This window comes from Taudactylus pleione, unplaced genomic scaffold (assembly GCF_031769625.1).
Source record: "Taudactylus pleione unplaced genomic scaffold, aTauple2 ptg000040l, whole genome shotgun sequence".
NCBI lineage: Eukaryota > Metazoa > Chordata > Amphibia > Anura > Myobatrachidae > Taudactylus > Taudactylus pleione.
The window spans coordinates 8,607,409-8,628,888 of NW_028284442.1; the positions used below are offsets into that span (position 1 = coordinate 8,607,409).

Below are 21,480 nucleotides of genomic sequence, written 5' to 3' on the forward strand. Positions count from 1 at the left end.
GGGCTCTATGTAGTTTGTGAAACTGACACAGCTTTTATTATATACTGGTTCGGCAGTGAAGTTTGTTTGGTGTTGTGTATATATACATTTCCTTATCCCAGTGCTTTTCAGATATGTCCTCACTTTCCGCGTGTTGCTCAGGGGTCCTATTAGGAGCACTAGAGTTTCCAATATCACCCACGTTTTGAAGATTTGTCTGAGATTATTATTGTATCACATTGGGGGTGGAATGCATCAAGCGGCATACCACCACTGATCGCAAGCATAACAGCGTCTAGTAACGCCGTATACTTGTAAAATTGCTGGTAAAATCGCAAAGGATAGCTCTTCCGATAAGAGCTGTACTTTGCGATACAAGGATTTGTGGGTTATTTACCTGGAAGTCCTTCTGTGCATGCACAGTAGTCAGCCAGCGTGTGCACCAGCCGCAGAAAACACTTGGAGGGATCCAATTGGATCCCTCTCAGGGACCTATGTGGAAAGAAGCCCATAGGCTTATATTAGGCAACGGCATCTATAAATGGCGTTGCCCATTGGGTCCAAGCTACAAAAAGTTTTGATTTCATGAGCGTGGTTCGTATGGAGAATGCAGACAAACTAGTGGCGGCACAAGGGGGGTGCTGGCGCACCCGGGTGTCACCCTCCGAGGGATGGCACCAAGGTGCAGGCTCCCCCTCGGTGACAGGAGCTGTAACATTAAGTGCAGCACTCGGCTCCTGTCAGTGAGGGAGCCAGCACTGCCCGCACCTCCGGCACCCCCCACCACCCCAGTGATAACGTGCCAGGGTTCGAGCCGCGAGGCTACGCCCCTTCCCAGAGACCATGCCCCCTTCCTTGAGGCCATACACCCTATTACGGCTGCGCCGCGCACATGGCAGCCCTCCCAGCACCCGGGTGTCACCGTGTGGAGGGACTCCACTGAGTCAAACCTCCAAAAACTGCATTTTCAAAGGTTTGATTGCATTTTTGGTGTTGATGCATCCTGCCCTGGGGCTAATGCAGTTTGTAAAAAAATGGGTTTAATTGTATATTCAAATAACTTCTCTGCCAATATGCTGAGCTGTACAAAGCTTGAGATATGTGCTGCTCTGCACTAGAAACATAAGCACCCGGGTTTATGCCTTACATCACATATACTTACAGCAATATTTTTAACTATTTCTTTTGCTTACACAATATGCATTCAATATTAGACATCAATCAAAATTAATAGCCCTCTAATACAGCACAAACAACTCTACATCTCATGCACGGCCAGACTAGACATCTGGCACTTATGGCAAATGCCAGTAGGACCCATGGTTTGATGGGACAACCTGGCATATAGATGGACATCAAAAGCTGATGTGGTACCATCGATGTTCCAAATTCAATGGAAGTACTTATTTCCATTGAATTGCAGGTATTCAATGTTTGCCAGCCATTGGATGTAGCTTTCTGATGGCCATCCGATGGCTGACAGCTTCTATGTAGCTGTGGATACCTGAAAGTATTGTCTGCAGCTCAACTAATGTTCTCATATGTGAAGCTCTGAATGCTTCTGTGCATGCACACAGTATAACCATCGAAGGTTACATGATTAAACCAGATTTTTTCAATACGATGGTTAGTAGCCCAGGGGCGCATCTATAATGAGTGCAGGTGTGTGGGGCACAAGGGCTCCTGGGTCCAGGGGGTCCAGCACCGCACACCCTGCACCCATAGCATTACTTACCTCTCCGGAGTCCGTCGGCGAGGGGTCCCGAGGAGTTCCGTCGCTGTAAAGATGACTGGAAAATGGCCACCGCCGCCATTTTCCTGACATTTGCGCATTACAGGGAAAATGGCTGCTGCAGCCATTTTCCCGATGACCTGTGCATACTCTATAGACTCTGGGCACACACTAGTTCCCCATAGTCTATAACTCCGGTGCTGGCCGCACACAGCTCAGTGTGCTGCCGGACAGAGAGGAGGGGGCCCGTGTCGGAGACTGCACAGAAACGCCCCTGTAGTAGCCATATTATTAAAAAGTATAATGTGTAACAACTCTTAGCACCACAAATGTGTTTAACAGACTGTAATAATGGTCCCAGTTTACATTAATGCAAACAGAAACCTCAGTTCAGTATACCACTGTGCCCCCCTCGCTGGTGATGTGAGGGGCACAGTAGCGTCCGGGGCAGTTGCCGTGTTAGTCTGTTTGCATAGGAGCATATGTGTGCAACTGTCCTTTTTTCTGGGAATGCACAGTAAAATTTAATGTCAAATATGCTACACAAACTGGCATAGTGCTCATTCAGCATTAGCCCCAATTTCTGGCTGCCAGGCCGAGTCAGTCTGCAACACAGATACCGGTTCACACCTCTTAGCATGTCTGTCATGTAACTATTGACTCTTGCTAGCAGATATATTTGCATAATACAAACACAAATGTCTATGATTAATTTCCACAGATGAGAGTGAAGTCCTACATTTACACATATGGGCATCCCTCTCTGTCCCTCCTTTAAATTGTTATATTTGAATATCATTGAAAAAATAGTTCTGTCCAACATTCTCCCTATGTTCTCCTAGGTGATTACATGAAAGCCCTTATGAGGCTTGTAGAAAGCAATTTTCAAATCCTGTAGTAATTTTTGTAAAGCGACCCAGATAGGGGGGCAGTGTGGATTGCCAGCCCTTGTTAATGTACCCACTAGAGACAGCGGCTAATTCCTAACCTTGTCAGATACAATTTTGCGGTATGGTTACAATTGTGAAAACAAACGAAACCAAATGGTCCTATATAAAGGACATATTGTAACTGTTTAGTCCAGTGCATAAATATTAAACAATTAAATTAATTTGGCGATTAATAAAACAGTAGGAAAAAAATAAATTTTAAAAAAGTGTAATTGAAGTTACCCCCTCCTATACCCTCTGTGGTTGATTGAGTTGGGAGCAAAGCAAAAAATTCAAGTAAAGACGGCTAAACACTTGGCTGAAATCTGCATGATCCCGCAGGGCATATGTAACGTCTTCCGGTTGCCCGTGCTGCACAGCCAAATGGAAGCTATTGCATGCGATTAGGTGCCAATCATGTAGTGTGTTATGGCCAACCGGACGACCACACGATATGTAGGTCCGATTTGGCCAATTTTGACGTCATGTTAGTGATCGTTGTAGTGTGTACGGATGCAGCGATAAATCATAGACAATCAAACGCTACAATATATCATTTGGTCATATGTGATATTGAGCAGTGTACGCTCAATATTGTATGTTCTGGTCTCAAGTGAAAATGGATGTAAAATCGGTCCAAGTACAAGTCGTTCAGGTGTGTACCCACCCTAACTGCGTATTTGGAAAAAAACCAGAGTGCAATGTAAGGGTTGCAAATTATATATACACCTGAACTATATATATATATATATATAATCTTTTTCATGTAGTTCATAAATACTGGACAGTTTTATTTTTACCTTGCAATTTAGATTTGAGTTTGCAAATGCCCCTCTCAAATCTATCTTTCTGAACATTTTAAATATGCCCCATCTGCAGAGCAATACGGTTTTGCCAAGGTGCAGTGTTACTTGATCTTTTTTGCTTTGTCCCCAACTAAAGCTGGGTACACACCATATGATGGCCGATCTGCAACAATGCGGTGTTACATATTTAGCACATAACAATATATCACGTCGTACGCTGATTCATGCAGTGTGTACGGCGATGCGATATATTGTTACATTGCCGTGTCTGTGGGTTGGCCTGTCGCTGAGGTGTGTACCCAGCTTTAGAACCAAACCATCTGTGAGTCTTGTGTTATAACTTCTCACCTACATTTCAGCTTAGATTCAGCAACATTGTGCAATATTTTCTGTAGTAATACTTGCACTTGCAAATTAAGATAATAAGTAAATGCTTAGCGGAATAAGTAGATCCTAGTACTTCTATATTTTTAGATCCTGGTAACCAATTAATTAACAAAGTGGCTATATATAGCCTATTGGAGCTTTGCAGGTAATAGTTGCCTCCATTTGACAGTGGTAATATACTTTTGCTACTTATTATGTAAGACATATGTTGAATTATTTATTTGATAATAATGCCTTTAAAACTGTTAATTCAGCCCGGCTTGTAAAATGAATGAAAAGATCATAAAATATTGCACAAGGTGAAAAGGAGATAGTATTAAGTGATAAAGAAAATTACCCAGCAACCGAATACCTAAAATTAAATAGTTAAGTGTAGTGTAAAGTACAGCAAAGGAACGAAAAAAATATTACTGTTAATTTTGATTCCACTTTATCAATGTAAATTTTGCTAACTTGTGTTATTCCCTCTGCTATTCACTTTCACTCACTTGAGGATTATACACACACACTGTCACGTGATGCCGGGTGTCACGTGATCCGCTGACGTCACTCTGCTGCATCTAGGAACTGGGGAAGCTGCACAAACGTGTGTGCACTCCTTCTGTTGAATGCAGTTCAGTTCCCAATGACAAGACAGCATCAGGCAGCCAAAACACATTAGTATAATACAAAGAAAACACCAAATATTATTATTTAGGAGTGCAACTGTAAGCGTAAGTATGTATCAATAGTCCATGAAGTGCAATGAGCTCATAATAAACGAAGATTGCCATGTGGACATATTTAGAAGCAATGCATTATTTTAGAGTTAGATACATCTACTAATTAATGTTAAATACTGTAGAAAGATGATATAGGAGCATGCACATAGGATACCTGTACAAAATACTGCACTTCATTGTTTTCAATATAGTGAGATGAAGTGACACCTTTCTGTTTTAACCTTGTGAGAAAATAATGAATTCACTCATTTAATTGATTTTTTTTGTAGGAAGATGTTTGCTCAGTTGCCTGCTCCGAGCACAGGTAAAGTAAAGGAGTCTATGAAGAGCTTACTGCAATTTTTACAAACAACTGCCGGGATCTCTGAGGCACATACTGTGGACTTTTATACACAAGATGTTTGGAAAAACCAAGTGGCCGTTACCCCTGATGCTGTGCTGTCAATTTTTAGCCAGCAGCGAAATCCTGGCTATAGGGGTAAGTGAACTGATGTCAGGCACCTTAGAGGTTTGGAAGTAATGGTGCAATTATCTGTCTGGGAAGCCTGAATTATACTTTGTTGAAAGAAAAAATTAGTGCTTCGCCCAGGTTCTGTGTGTAAAACTGGGTACACACCTCAGTATGGTGCGGCAAGTGATGTAACGATACATCGCATGTGCCATGCACACTGCACGATCTGTTGTATGATGGCACAATGTATTGTTACATGCTGCAGGTAACTACGCAGTGTTGTCCCTGGGACGATTCAATGGGAACGATTCTATTCAATGCGACGTAAATAGCGCCGGGAGTGAGCTCCCGGAGCTATTCAATACACCGCGCTGCCAAGTCCGACTAATGATTTCTTCTCTCATCCCTCCGGGGATGAGAGAAGAAATCCGACAAAAGTCCCGGCGCAAGGCTGTTTTCTGCCTTTAGCGCCTGGAAAAAATCCTCGCGCCGGGAAGTTAGGTCGGGGAATGCCCGTTATCGCGCCTAAACACCCTGTTTAAGGCGCGAGAACGAGCCTTCCTCGACCTAACATCGCAATGAATTGAATAGCTCCGGGAGCTATCTCCCGGAACTATTTACATCGCTTTGAATAGAATCGTGCCCACTGAACGTTGTCCGGGAATGATGGATTTGATGCACACACAATACGTGTACGATATATTGCAACGATCCACGAAGGGGCGATGTATCGTGCGGTGTGTACCCAGCTTAAGTTGTGCTACTAAATTTCTTTGACAAGCATGACTTATTATAATATATGTTAGCATGTTATAGTGTAGGTCATGTTATAATGTACTATCATCATACACCACATTATAATAAAGCCGCACTTCCTCTTTAGGTTAGATAATGTAGCTGTGCAATATCAGATTGCTGTTCGATAATAAAGTGAGTATTTCTTCCTCACTTAAAGGTTAATAGTAATGGGTGTCTTACTGGTGCTAAAAAAGATTGGTGTATAGAAATGAAATGCAGAATGAGTAATGGAAAGTGATTGTTTTGTTGTTCTATCCCCGGTATCCAATTAGCCTCAAATATTTTTGGGAGCGCCAAAAATTTATTTTTCAATTATATTTTTTGATCACCCTATCCTGTTTGTTCACAGACCTATGTGTTTTCGCCATTGCACTGGCGAAACAACGGCACATTTCGGATACAAAATTGGTTCCCGATAAATGTCGACGTCGGGCTGGACTTTGGGGCTAATTAGTTAGACCCTTGGGGATCCATTAGCAGCGGTAAGTTACTGCTGCTGATTGGATACGGGCATATGTATTGTCAACAATGAAAATTTTGTAGGAAAATGTCTGTTTTTATTTAACCACATACAAGACTTGGCAAAACATCAATATAGTTTATGTAGCACTTTTCTCCAATCGGATTTAAGGTGCTTTACAGATGCCATGAACATAATACAGAGGTAGTGGCATATCTATAATGGCTGCAGGTATGTGATGCATGGTGGCCCACACTCTGCAACCATGTTCCTTTACGGAGTCCCGCATTGGTAGCGGCGTGCTGCACAAATCACCAGGAGAATGACCACACACTATTTTCTCGGTGATTTGCGCAGTAGCAAAATCAACGTGATAATGGCTGCTGCACCATTTTCCCGTGGACCTGCGAATGCGCACTAGGCTCTGGCACAGTGACAGTTTATTCTTTGCCGCTGGCTAGAGGGGAGTTGGAGGGGGGGGGGGCTCGGATGGAGACTGCGCACAGGCCCCCTCCTCCTTTAATATGCCCCTGTGCAGAGCTTTAGATTTGCATATCATACTGGATCACCAGTTAGAAGGATCTAGGTGAGGCAGCCGTTCTAGGTGCACTACATAGGATTACACGGGGTATAATAGGCAATGTTTTGAAGAGATGCCACATAATGATGTAGATAAAAATATTAAGAGATACACAATCCTTACCAAATTATCAGAACCATACATTTTTCATCCTTCACAAGAGTACCAGGTGAGACAGTCATCTTGGGTGCACTATTACCTAATAGTTTATCAATATTCTTAAATTATCAGCCCTGAGTGATTATGGAATAAAAAACAGAACTTTGGGTGACAACTTGCACGTATATGTTAGAAAGTGGTGTCTGGCACGGTCTTATTAGGTCTGACAGAAGGGTCTAAACCCTGATGGAAAGTTAGTGCTCTCGTCTCATCCTACTGTGAACACTGATCAGTTGTGAGAGTATTAGGTTGTGTGTTTCTATGTCCAGCATTCTTATATACTGTCTTTTAACAGATCTCTGCTTGTTTTCATTATGAATCTGTTCCCAAGTCTACTGATTGAAATGTACCATGTATCGAATCTGAGCACATGCCCCTTAACTTTTGCTACGTCTGTCTATACTCCGGATCACATATGTGCACCAAGCTATTTATCTCACCAGGGTATTCCAGCTAGTCACATTTAGTGACAGCTAGAGAGTTGCAACCTGAGGGCTTCTGACAGCAAATGCCATACCACTTATCCTGGTGAAGACTGTAGGGTCCAATAGACTTTCAGGGATTTTATGAAGGGGTGATAGCTGCCTAATCGGTAACTGCTCATGTTACGTGCTCCTGTTACTGTTTCGTCCTGTCTATTATTCTAGAGATCTTTGCAAAATTATTTGGTTGCTGCTATGTGTTAGGGCGGCGATGTGCTATTATACGTATCATCAATCAGTTGCACTGGCCGTTCTGATGAATCCCCTTAACGGTGTTGCTACTTCATGACAAAAGCTGCAGCAGCCCCTCCTTATTGCTGTCTGTCAGTCACTGGACATTTTTTTTTTTCTGCCTAATAGTTTTCCTTGTTGTGGGCAAACACAAAAGCTGCGGATGCTGCTGGGTGAAAAAAGCTGGCGCATGCGCATTCTCACCAGCCGCTGGTCACGGATGGCCAAAAGAGGGAGAGCGCATTTTGCCAAACGGGTGAATTAGCACACTCCCTCTTTGGCAAACTAAATAATACATGCTTGTGATGTCAGGACCTGCATCATCGTGAGAATAGGTGAAGCAGGTCCGAACATTTACCGGCTGTTAGCTGGCCTATCATACACTTCCCCCTTTGTGTCTTGACGCTTCCAGTTTTAAGCTCTAACTGGCAATAGAATTGCAAATCCAGCCTGAACCACAATTTCATCAGATTTTATAAGTGGACCAGGGAGAATCGGTATATAATACCGACAGACGGGATCCAGGCGGTTCTGACGCCTGGATCCCGACAGGGTTAACATACTGACACTTTGTTGTCGTTATGCTAACCCACCTCCTCTACCTAACCTAACCCTCCCCCCCAGTGCCTAAACCTAACCTTCCCCTCCCCGCACCCTAATCCTAATAGTCCCCCTAGTGCCTAACCCTAAACCTAACCCCCACCCTGCTACTTTCGGTACCCCGACGGTCGGAATGCCAGTACCGGGCTTCTAACTAACGTCTGTATTCAGGCACCGGTAAGGTAGGCGTTTGCATCCAGACCGCCGGGATGCTGAACGCATACCAGTCCAGGGACATTGTAGATAGTACAGGTGGCTACAGTGGAAAATTCCAGAAGCCACGTAGGAACTGTCAAAACCATATAATTGGTGATGATGGTTGCGAGGTTCAGGTGAAACAGCGAGCAGCAGCACTTTGCGTCTGTGAAGATACTGGGTTTATGTGTGCATTTTACTTGCCGTTATGGGTGTCTTGACAAAGGAGTATGTTTATAGCTGGCATGATACCCTGGCACTTTTATAAATTCATGGATGACACAGATTAGTAGTGTTCATTCAAGGACCCTGCACCTGCCACGAGCTGTTCAGTTCCTCTTTCCTACGTGGGGTGGTGCTCTCTGCTCTGGTGCTTTTTGCACACTCTGGTCTGTATTTTAGCAGTTTGTTGCATCAGATGAGTGTGCTAGAAGCACCAGACCAGAGTGAGACACCCCAGGCAGGAAAGAGGAACTGCATGGGTTGTGACAGGTGCAGGGTGCTAGAATGACAACTTTTAATGACAAAAGCAAGGATACATTTATTGCACAAAACATAAAGGTTATATAATACATAACTATGGCTGATCGCAGATTGGCGATTATCGGGAATCCGCGCGTGCACAGGACCCATTATGAGAGTGTGCAGAATGGGACCTGAGTAGTCGCATGCAGACCCTTCTATACCTCTGCCTGATTGACAGAAAGAGGCATTTAAGGGGCGGGGCGAAGTCAGACGGAGTTTCCAGAAATGGGGCTGTGTCAGCCTGTTTTTCGGGAGTGGCAAGCCCAGGGACTGCGTCGACCGGCGCGGTTTCCTGGGCTCGCAAGCCGGACAGCCTGAGTATGCTGAGCTTACTCAGCTCGCTGGCGGCCCAGCGCCATCAAGAATTGCGACCATCGACCACCGATGGTCGCGATGCTGATCCCAGCCTGCAACCTCAGTCGTAGTGCTGGGATCGCAAATGCAGCAGGATGTATCCTAAACGTCCTGCTGTATTTGCATAATAGCAAGGATGTAATTGCAAAGCTGCCTGCGTGCAGCTTTGTAATAGCGTTCCTTGCTGAATCACCCCCTATATTCAAATATATGCAACAAATGCTAGATTTGCTATTAATTCCCAATAAAGTCCCCTTCACCACTCAACAGTATTTATGTGCACTACCAACGCTAACAGTGTGCGTTCTGGCTCCTGGTTCCCCTAGAGATTATATAACAGCATGTGTTAGCCAGATTGCTTTTCAGGTGTCTATGAGATGTTCTGGTTCTTGCTGTTCCCGACCACTTTAGCCTTTTCTAACTTCAACCAACGTGGTGGGACTGGCTACTGGTCAGCCCACTTTTATCGGTCGAACAGGCTCACCAATACGCTCATTTCTCCCAATGGTATAGCAGAAAATTGTGTAAAATATTTATCTAATGTATCCTCTTCAATTAAAGCTAGAATACACACTGTAGAGGTTAGCACATCTCAAAACTCCAGTGGACACCAGAATACAAATAACCTCTTCCCAAAAGGAGCTGATAACAGAATATGTCCATATTAAGTGGCAAAAATTTCCAGTGGGGGAACTACACTTAAAGCATTTTGAATCCGATCTACTGCCAAATTTGAATAGACGATCTGGCTTTAAGTATATTCTATGCAGCAAGAACAGTTGAATTTGTTGAAACCAAATTGTAGTAGTAAACAGTCTCGGACTACTCAGGGCTCCTTTCCATGCATCATCTGACAATATTCCCAGGTCAACCTCCCATTTTTGCCTAATAGACGGTAAATCCGCAATACGGTGCGCTCTCATAATAGCTGCATATATAACAGACATTAAGTGCCTGGGTCCAGCGGCTTGTAATAACTTAACAAAAGAATCTCTGAGCACTGTTGGGCATCCACAAATTGTGCATCCATAGCTATAAAAACATTGCTTTGGAATTTTAAACTCACATTGCAGCTGTTGGAATGTCTTATATACACCAGACGTGTACAGTTGTCCTAAAGTTTTCACCTCCCCATTTCCCCCAGAACATACTAACCTGGAGTAAAGCAAGCTCCTCAAGCCCCTTGATATATAGTAAGGGGGTATCAGGATCCCGTCCCTGAAAAACATGTGAAAATTTCCTCCAAATCAGGATCGCTTGTCTAACTAATGGAGCTCTAACTCCCCTCAAATTGCCATTAAGTAATATTTGAAGTGGGGTGTGTCCTGGGGATTCTTGGTCCACCAAGAGAGCAGATAAAACAGCAACAGCTTTTTCTGTCTTGCTGCTGGAGCTCACCTGGTAGGACTTGAAATTCCACCTCCCAGTTTATCCGATGTCAATAAGAGTGATGCTGGGTACACACTGACAGATACATTGGCCGATCAATTGATCGGCCAATATATCTGCTGCCAGTGTGTATCCGAGATATGTCTGTGAACGTTGACGTTCATCGACAAATCGCATTGGCTGTGCTGCACAGCCGATTGGACAGATATATCTGCAGACATCTGTCCATCGGCAGGTGCGTACGGGCGGTCTGCAGACTGCCCATACACACAGCGGCAGCCGCGAGGAGGGGGGTGGGACACGCCCCTGACCGCGCCAACCGGCCGCCGGGACCCGAAGGCACAAGCAGATGGCCGTTCAGTGTGTATGAACGACCATCTGCAGATATATCTGTCAGGTGTGTACCCACCTTAAGAAATCCAGTGCTCCCTCTTCTAAAACCTGTTATTTTGCCACAATAAGGTGATGTCCCTGGGTGTGTGTTAGAGTCTTAAGTACTGATATTGGGTGCTTTAAATGAAGAGGCTTTCTAGATTAGTTACTGAGCTTGTGTTTTCCCCATCCCTCGTACTAACCTCATTGCTGTTGCAACAGTCCTCTTTTCTAGTCTGTCCTGTGCCGTCTCCGTCAATGTGGTGGGAGCTGTTGGGGGAGGGCTCTCTGTACTTGACAGAGATGTGACTTATAACCGTGTGTGTATGTATATATATATATATATATATATATATATATATATATATATATATATATCATACATGCCTACCCTCCCGGTTTTCGCGGGAGGCTCCCGATTTTTCGGGTAACCCCCACGCACCCCCGGAAGGGTTGGCATTTCTCCCGCATTCTGCCCACTTCCTAGTGAAGTGGGCAGAATGAGGAGAATTCTGGCGGCGATCGCGGGTCTCCGTGTAGGGGGCGGGGCTTAAGACGTGATTCTACATGAATCACGTTGTTTGGCCCCGCCCCTATGCAAATTTTAACCAATCGAGACAATTTTACCGTGAGGGGGCGGGGCTTAATGACACAATTTGTCAGGCCCCGCCCCCGTCACCCCCCCCTGCTGCTTCTCTTACCCGGGCTTCTCCCGGGAAGAGCAACTGAAAGGTAGGCAACTATGATATATATATATATATATATATATATATAACTTTAACAGGATTAGGGAGGATGATAGAAACTCTTCTGGCATGCAGTGTCTGTTCCTATAATTGCCAGGTGAACTATGCAGTGAGTAACAGCCCCTGTAGTATTTCCATCATATTAAGTTTCTGTATGCGAATCTCTGCAAAGCAACATTCCGTTAAGGAGTAAATAGCACCTTGGGGAGTTGCTTGTATATATTTCTATTGGCACGTCTGCAATGCTTACATAACCTTTGGTGCATACTTGCCAACTCTCCGTCATTGTCAGGGAGACTCCCTGAAATAGTAGCAATCTCCCTCATTTCATCCTTACCACATTGTGAAGCTGTTATAGTAAAAAAGAGATAAATACATTCAAATGGGATCATTAGTGTCATTTCCTTGCATTGGTTATTATAAGGCACAATGATCCCTATGAATTTCTGATAAGTATTAGGGTGTTTTCATCAACAAACAGATCTTACTAACTGCTTTTGGGCTGGTTTACATTTGGATGTAAGTCAGGTTTAGGACACGCCTCTCAGATTTATCAGTACACGCCCACTGTAACACGCACTCATAGGTGCTGCTTTCACAATCACCCTGAAATGCTTTTTCAAAAGTAGGCAAGTATGCTTTGGTGTTGATTACTTTCATTTACATTCATTATTTTTTAATACAATTTAACTTTGCATGAGAGCACGAATTGCTTATCTCAGAATTACACTATTGTATATATATTTTTTTCTTACCTTTAGATAAACATGGAATTCACATTTAAAGTTGTATGACTCCATGTGACTAGCTACACAGAAGGTGCCAATTCATACCCATTTGTCTGTCTATATTTTAGATTGAGGACAGCATTCTCAAGCTGTTTACTGTGTAATTGTGTCTGGTGCCCTCCTTTATATCTCTCATGGAAATACAAATCTACTTTGATAGGCAGCACTCGTGATGACTTCTCATACACATTTTTATATATATATATATATATATATATATATATATATATATATATACTCAATATCCACTTGTATAATCAATGTTTCAGAACATTGTAATTTGTTCTTTCCTCGGGCTATAGAGGAAAGAACGTATTACATTGTTCTGAATAGTTGATTATGCACGTGGATTCTGAGTGTTTATTTATGAGAAGCAGTCACTAGTGCCGCCTATCAAACTGTAGATATATGTAGATATATATACAGTTAGGTGCATAAATATTGAGACATTGACACAATTTTCATATTTTGGCCTCTATTCACCACCACAATGGCTTTGAAATGAAACAAACAAGTGCTTTAACTGCAGACTTTTAGATTTAATTTGAGGGTAATTACATCCAAATCAGGTGAACGGTGTAGGAATTACAACGGTTTCTATATGTGCCTCCCACTTTTTAAGGGGCCAAAAGTAATGGGACAAGCTAAACAATCCTAAATCTAACTTTCACTTTTTAATACTTTGTTGCAAATCCTTTGCAGGCAATTACAGCCTGAAGTCTGGAACGCATAGACCTCACCAGACGCTGGGTTTCATCCCTGGTGATGCTCTGCCCGGCCTCTACTGCAAATGTCTTCGGTTCCTGCTTGTTCTTGGGGCATTTTCCCTTCAGTTTTGTCTTCATCAAGTGAAATGCATGCTCAATTGGATTCAGGTCAGGGTATTGACTTGGCCATTGCATAACATTCCACTTTGTAGCCTTCAAAAACTCTTTGGTTGCTTTTGCAGTATGCTTCAGGTCATTGTCCATTTGCACTGTGAAGCGCCGTCCAATGAGTTATGAAGGATTTGACTGAATATGAGCATATAATATTGCCCGAAACACTTCAGAATTTATTCTGCTGCTTTTGTCAGCAGTCACATCATCAATAAATACAAGGGAACCAGTTCCATTGGCAGCCATACATGCCCACACCATGACACTACCACCACCATGCTTCACTGATGAGGTGATATGTTTTGGATCATGAGCAGTTCCTTTGCTTCTCCATACTCTTCTCTTCCCATCACTCTGGTACAAGTTGATCTTTGTCTCATCTGTCCATAGGATGTTGTTCCAGAACTGTAATGGATTTTTAGATGTTGTTTGGCAAACTCTAATCTGGTCTTCCTGTTTTTGTGGCTCACCAATGGTTTACATCTTGTGGTGAACCCTCTGTATTCACTCTTGTGAAGTCTTCTCTTGATTGTTGACTGACACATATACACCTACCTCCTGGAGAGTGTTCTTGATTTGGCCAACTGTTGTGAAGGGATTTTTCTTCACCAGGGAAATAATTCTTCTGTCATCCACCACAGTTGTTTTCCGTGGTCTTCCGGGTCTTTTGGTGTTGCTGAGCTCTCCGGTGCATTCTTTCTTTTTAAGAATGTTCCAAACAGTTGATTTGGCCACACCTAATGTTTTTGCTATCTCTGATGGGTTTGTTTTGCTTCTTCACTAATAGTGACAGCTCTTTGGATCTCATATTGAGAGTCGACAGCAATTGATTCCAAATGCAAATGTCACACCTAGAATCAACTCCAGACCTTTTACCTGCTTAATTGATAATGAAATAACGAGGGAATAGCCCACACCTGTCCATGAAATAGCTTTTGAGTTGATAGTCCCATTACTTTTGGCCCCTTAAAAAGTGGAAGGCACATATAGAAACCGTTGTAATTCCTACACCGTTCACCTGATTTGGATGTAATTACCCTCAAATTAAATCTGAAAGTCTGCAGTTAAAGCACATCTTGTTTGTTTCATTTCAAAGCCATTGTGGTGGTAAATAGAGGCCAAAATATGAAAATTCTGTCAATGTCCCAATATTTATGCACCTGACTGTGTGTGTGTGTGTATATATATATATATATATATATATATATATATATATATGTGCAGCCCCAAACTTGCAAGGAACCTCCCCCATGCTTCACTGTTGCCTGCAGACACATTATTGTACTGCTCTCCAGCCCTTTGGCAAACTGCCTTCTGTTCCAGCCAAATATTTAATGTTTTGACTCATCAGTCCAGAGCACCTGCTGCCATTTTTTTGCACCACAGTTCCTATGTGTTTGTGCATAGTTAAGTCGCTTGCCCTTGTTTCCATGTTGAAGGCATGGCTTTTTGGGCGTAATTCTTAATGAAGACCACTTCTGGCCAGACCTCTCAGAACAGTCGAGTGGTGTACCTGTGTCCCACTGGTTTCTGCCATTTCTGAGCTGATGGCACTGGTGGACATCTTATGATTTTGAAGGGAAGTAAGCATTATGGGTCTTTCATCTGATGCACTAATTTTCCTTGGCTGACCACTGCGTCTACAGTCCTCAACGTTGCATGTTTCTTTGTGCTTCTTCAAATGAGCTTGAACAGCACATCTTGAAACTCCAGTCTGCTTTGCAATCTTTGCCTAGGAGAGACCTTGCTAATGCAGTATAACTACCTGGTGTATGACCTGTGACATGAAACTGTCTTCCACAACCTCACCTTTGTAGCAGAGTTTGGCTGTTCCTCACCCAGTTATATAAGCCTTCTACACAGCTTTTCTGTTTCATTTAATGACTGTTTCAACCTACTTAAGAAAATGGTGATCATTATCAACTGTTTAATATGATTGATTAATCATAACCCTGAATAATCCTACAAAATCCCAGACTTTGTGCAAGTGTACCTAGAAGAATTGATGCTGTTTTTAAGGTAAAGGGTGGTCACACCAAATATTGAATTGATTTAGAATTCTCTTCTGTTCATTGACTTTGCAGTTTTAATTGTTAAAAAAATAAACTATTATCACTTCTATTTTTTTTTTTTTTTTTTTTTTTTTAGAATTCTTTATTTTGAGCCGTCAGTCAAAAAAACCCCGGAATAATAAACATTAACGCTGTGTTACATACAGTGGAAAACCAAATCTAGTAAACATTAAATGTCAGTGTGATCCATCCCAGAATAGAAACAAACAAATATAAATAACATATAACAAAATATTCGCTGAGGGCACAAATAGGTGACCAAATTATTGATGCAAAATTTAAAAAAAAAATAAAAATAAATAAATCATAACATAGACTGTTATAGGGAGAATAAGTGCAGGTGGGAAAGGGGAGGGGGTGACCACAGCGATAGATTAAATTAACATTTCTATTTATGAAAGCATTCTTTTGTGGCCGGGCCCCCCATAAATCCGGCCTTGGAGAAGAACCTGCTGGCTGTGCGGTTTGTTTTGAACGTACCAGCCGGGCAATCTATAAGCAGCACAGGTGGAGGATAAGGGAAAGGGCGGGCGGGCGAAGGCACTCTCCCTGTGCTATCAGGAGGCACTGTTCTGTAATGCGATGTGAAGTCATCTCATCACATCGCAATTACAGCACATTGACAGAAGGGCCAATCGAGGAGCCATGGAGGTCAGTGGCACAAATACAAATGTCTCTGGCAAGTAAGTTTGGCGGGAGAGGCGAGAAAGTTGCTGTGAGGGCTTAGAAAAGGAGGTCTGAGCTCAGAGGGAAGTGGAATCTGTGCTGAGGGGTCTATGCTGTGAGTGTGGAAAGTCTGTTGTGAGGGCAGAAGGGTCTGTGCTGTCAGCGTAGGTGAGATCTGTGGGGAAAGGGGTCTGTGTTGTAAGAGGAGAGGTGGTCTGTTATGCGGAGAGGAGTGCTGTGAGTGGAGGGGGTCTGTGCTTAGAGGGGAGGGGAGCTGTGATGTGAGTGTAGGGTGGTCTGTGCTGTGAGGCAGAGGGGTTTGTTCTGAGGGGTCTATGCTATGAGGGCAGGGGTCTGTGCTGGGATGGCAGAGGGGGGGGGGTCTGTGGGGAGAGGGGTTCTGTGCTGAGAGGAGGGGGTAGTCTGTGCTGAGAGGGGAAAGGGTGTCTGCTGTGAGGTAAAGGGGGCCTGTGAAGGGAGAGGGGGTCTGTTCTGTGAGGATAGAGGGGTTCTGTGGTGTGCAGGAAAGTGGCCTGTGCTGAGAGGAGAGGGGGGGGTCTGTGTTGAGAGGGAAAAGCGATCTGTGCTGTGAGTGGGAAAGGTGGACTGTAAAGTGAGGGTGTTTGTTATGTGAGGATAGAGGGGATGTGTGCTGTGATGAGAGGGGGGTGCTGTGCCAAGAATGTCTGTGCAGTAAGGAGAGAAGGGTTCTGAGGGGGGAGGGTGTTGTGGGGGGAGAGGGGTCAGTGTTGAGTGGGGTCTGTGCTGTAAGGAGAGAGGGTTTATGTGCTTTGAGGGTAGATGGTCTGTGCTTTGAGTAAGGGGTGCTGTGAGAGGGTAGTGAATGGGGCAGCATATGGTGCTGTAAGGTGGGCAGCAATTGGGTCATTGTGAGTGCTGTGGAGGGCTCGGTGTGTTATAGGGGGCAATCAGTGAGATGGGATGGAGGTCAGTGTGCTGAGTGAGTGATTCCTGTGAGACGGCAGTAAGTCAGTGTGATATGGAATTGACTGGCAGTGAGAACGAATAGAGGGGGTAATCAACGGGGCCAAACTTAAAAAATGCTTAGCAAAGGCTAGCAAAAATAAAGTGCATTGTAAATACATGGCCAACGTTTCAAGTCCGTGGTGAACCTTTTCTTCAGGGTGCTGTACAGCAGCATGAATTAGAAATTAAAAGTGCTGTGAATTGTTTGAGGAAGGGGGGCCCCAAAACCGGTATCTTGCTTAGGGCCTCATGAGGTATAAATCCGGCACTGTGTGTGTATATACACTACTGTTCAAAAGTTTGGGGTCACTCAGACAATTTCGTGTTTTACATGAAAACTAACTTATTTATCAAATGAGTTGCAAATTGAATAGAACATATAATCGACATTGGCAAGGTTAGAATTAATGATTTTTATTTGAAGTAATAATTTTGTCCTTCAAACTTTGCTTTCGTCAAAGAATGCTCCTTTTGCAGCAATTACAGCATTGCAGTCCTTTGGCATTCTAGCTGTTGAGGTAATCTGAAAAAATTTCACCCAACGCTTCCTGAAGCACCTCCCACAAGTTGGATTGACTTGATGGGCACTTCTTGCGTACCATACTGTCAAGCTGTTCCCACAACAGCTCAATGGGGTTGAGATTTGGTGACTGCGCTGGCCACTCCATTACAGACAGAATGCCAGCTGCCTGCTTCTTCCCTAAATAGTTCTTGCATAATTTGGAGGTGTGCTTTGGGTCATTGTCCTGTTGGAGGAGGAAATTGGCTCCAATCAAGCGCTGTCAAATCTCCCACTTTACCAGCACCAAAGCAGCCCCAGACCTTCACATTACCTCCACCATGCTTGACAGATGGCGTCAGGCACTCTTCCAGCATCTTTTCACTTGTTCTGCATCTCACAAATGTTCTGTGTGATCCAAACACCTCAAACTTCGATTTCTGGGTCTCATTCAGACCCACTTGCGAGCGCAGGACGCTCGCAAGCGGGTCGATGGTCCCCAAATGCGCATGCGTACGACGGAGGGAGCTCCGTCGTGCGCATGCGCGGGACCCGGCTAGCGACAGCCAAGCTGTCGCTCTGGGTCTCTCACCAAAGGGGGCGTGCTGTCGATGGTGAGTGACAGCACGCTCCCTTTGGTGGGCGTGCCGGGGGCGTGGCTGCCAAACTGAGGCGTTCCCATGGGAAGCCTACCGTCTGGGGCCGGCCCCACTGACATCACTAGTGATGTCAGTGGGAGTGATTTTGGCTCTGATGGAGCCAAAATCAATCCAGGGCTTGCTGCAGCGAGACCCTACCGCAGGGTCTCGTCGCAAGCCTGATGGTCGCGATGGTCTTGACCATCGCGACCATCATCATGGACGCTCGCATAAGCTGTGGGTGGTAACCCACAGCTATGCGAGCGTCCAAAAGGCCGCTCCAAATTTAAATAGGACGGCCCTGATTCAGAGTGAGTGCTCTGTTCAGAGCGTCCGGCTCTGAATCAGGGCCTCTGTCAATAACACTTTTTTCCAATCTTCCTCTGTCCAATGTCTGTCTTCTTTTGCCCAAGTTAATCTTTTCCTTTTATTGGCCAGTCTCAGATATGGCTTTTTCTTTGCCAATCTGCCTAGAAGGCCAGCATCCCGGAGTCGCCTCTTCACTGTAACCGTTGACACTGGCGTTTTGCGGGTACAATATAATGAAGCTGCCAGTTGAGGACTTGTGAGGCATCTATTTCTCAAACTAGAGACTCTAATGTACCTGTCTTCTTGTACAGTTGTGCACCAGGGCCCTCTCACTTCTCTTTCTACTCTGGTTAGACCCTGTTTGTGCTGTTCTCTGAAGGGAGTAGTACACACCGTTGTAGGAATTGTTCAGTTTCTTGGCAATTTCTCGCATGGAATAGCCTTAATTTCTAAGACCAAGAATAGACTGTCGAGTTTTGCATTAAAGTTATCTTTTTCTGGCCATTTGGAGAGTATAATCGAACCCACAAATGTGATGCTCCAGATACTCAACTAGCTCAAAGGAAGGCCAGTTTTATAGCTTCTCTAATGAGCAAACCCATTTTCAGCTGTGTTAACATAATTGCACAAATGTTTTCAAGGGTTTTGTAATCATCCATTAGTCTTCTAACACGCTTAGCAAACACAATGTACCATTAGAACACTGGAGTGATGGTTGCTGGAAATGGGCCTCTATACACCTATGTAGATATTCCATTAAAAACCAGATGTTTGCAGCTAGTATAGTCATTTACCACATTAACAATGTGTAGAGTGTATTTCTGTTTCATTTAATATTATCTTCATTAAAAAAAAGTGCTTTTCTTTCAAAAATAAGGAAATTCCCGTGTGTGTATATCTGTGTATGTATATATGTGTGTATGTATATATGTGTATGTATGTATATATATATATATGTGTGTGTGTATATATGGAGGGAGGGAGGGATATATGCAGGCTCGGATAGGGTCGAGTTTGCACGCCGAGTTCGGATTTTTCCCTCCAAAAAAACGGATCTCAGAAAGAGGCTAAACGTCATCATTCCTGGACAAAAGTCCAGGAATGATGATGATTGTCCATGCAAGATGACGTTTTGCCTCTTTCCGAGTTCCGTTTTTTTGGAGGGAATAATCCGAACTCTGCGTGCAAACTCGAACCTATCCGAGCCTGCACATCCCTAATATATATATCTATCTCTATATATCTGGTCTTTAGTTGTTTAACACAACTACACACACTTAGTGCGGAATTCAATTGATTCTTGACCCCATCACGCCCGACTGAGCTATTCAATTCTTGTTCCTGTCGGACACGATCAACTGACAGCGCTACATTTCAGCTCACAGTCCCAGGGGGGTGAGAGCTGAAATGTGCAAAAAGTGACATGTTTGGACGCCCAAACATCACTTTTCGCGATCCGCCCAGCACTTTGGTCGGGTTTAGCTGCTTTACGTGGCTAAACCCGACCACTTTGGGCGCGATCAGCACGAAAATCTGGAACAATTGCACAGCGGCCCGTAAACTCCTGTCACTATAGACGGGAGATGCGGGCTGCGAAAACAATTGAATTCCACCCATAGTCTGTTTCTATGCCTTCCTTCTATCCTCCAGGTTAGGCCTTGGCTTCCTCAGCCTGCAGATTTACTGCCTTCTCGTCAGTCTGAGAGTTTGTGGTCCCCCCTTGCCTCCTGCAAGATTCGGACACTGGCCTCCCAATGGCTCGCTCAGCTTCACTGGGCTCTCTGACTGATCTGCCTCACCAGCCCACACCTGAGCTCTCCACAAGGCATCCCTTACCCAACTTCCCAGACTCCTTTTCTTCTGTGTGGGTGGATCTCTCCTGCCCCACACAGAATCTGCTGCTCACCAGTGCCACCTCGGGATACTGCCACAATATATAAATCGCATTGAACCAGAATATGTATAAAAAAGGCCCTATCAATTGGGCTCTATCATAAATGCAAATCTTTGAAGTTGTTAAAGACAATAATCATATTGGTTATTCTGAAATAAATATATGTCAATACAGCAACAGTGCATGGCAAGATCTATCTATAATCACTTCTGTTCTTAATGTGGAAATAGAACAGCAGTAATTATAAATTAAGATCAGCAGTGATTCTAGATAGATCTGGCCATGCACTATTGCTGTATATATTTTTGCACTTTGAGACCATTTCCTGTTTGCATGTGTCCATGGAGACCACGGAACTCTGGGCACTGACCATGCAAGACGTTTGTCCCTGGGTGACGTCACTGCTGGTTTCACGGTACACCCGTGACCGGAGGTGGAACTCCGATACCTGGAAGACACATGGGGCTGAGGCATGAGAGGCCTGCACTGTGAGTATTTAAGTTTTCAGTGTGCACTTTTTTTTTATTTTGTGTGTCCTGAGGAACCAGACCCCGAAACTTCGATCATAAACACCTACTTCTTTCTCTGAAAATACAGTCTGAGTGTCGCCTGTCTTCCATGCTACATTTGTGGTGAGAGATCCCCTAGGAGGGCACCGGAGCAAGATAATTCAGACTGTAATGCTAGCAGAGTGCTGGATCGAGAGCTTTCCACACATATATATTGTGTGTATATATAGATACAGATATAGAGAGACTATGTAGGCAAAAGTGATTGGACACACCTGCACAAGCGAAATGCGTACCATTGCACATGAGTTCCAAATGGCCACTAATGTTGCGGTTTCAACAA

General features: G+C 43.9%; 1 protein-coding gene across 1 annotated transcript in view; it reads left to right on the plus strand.

The window, feature by feature from the left end:
- Positions 1-21,480, plus strand: part of METTL25 (methyltransferase like 25) — a 326,584-nt gene that overhangs the window by 36,685 nt on the left and 268,419 nt on the right. Inside the window, exon 2 of the mRNA XM_088454388.1 lies at positions 4,825-5,033. Coding sequence (XP_088310514.1) covers positions 4,829-5,033 — 205 coding nt within the window. The 5' untranslated portion in view covers positions 4,825-4,828. The remainder of the gene's footprint in view (positions 1-4,824; positions 5,034-21,480) is intronic.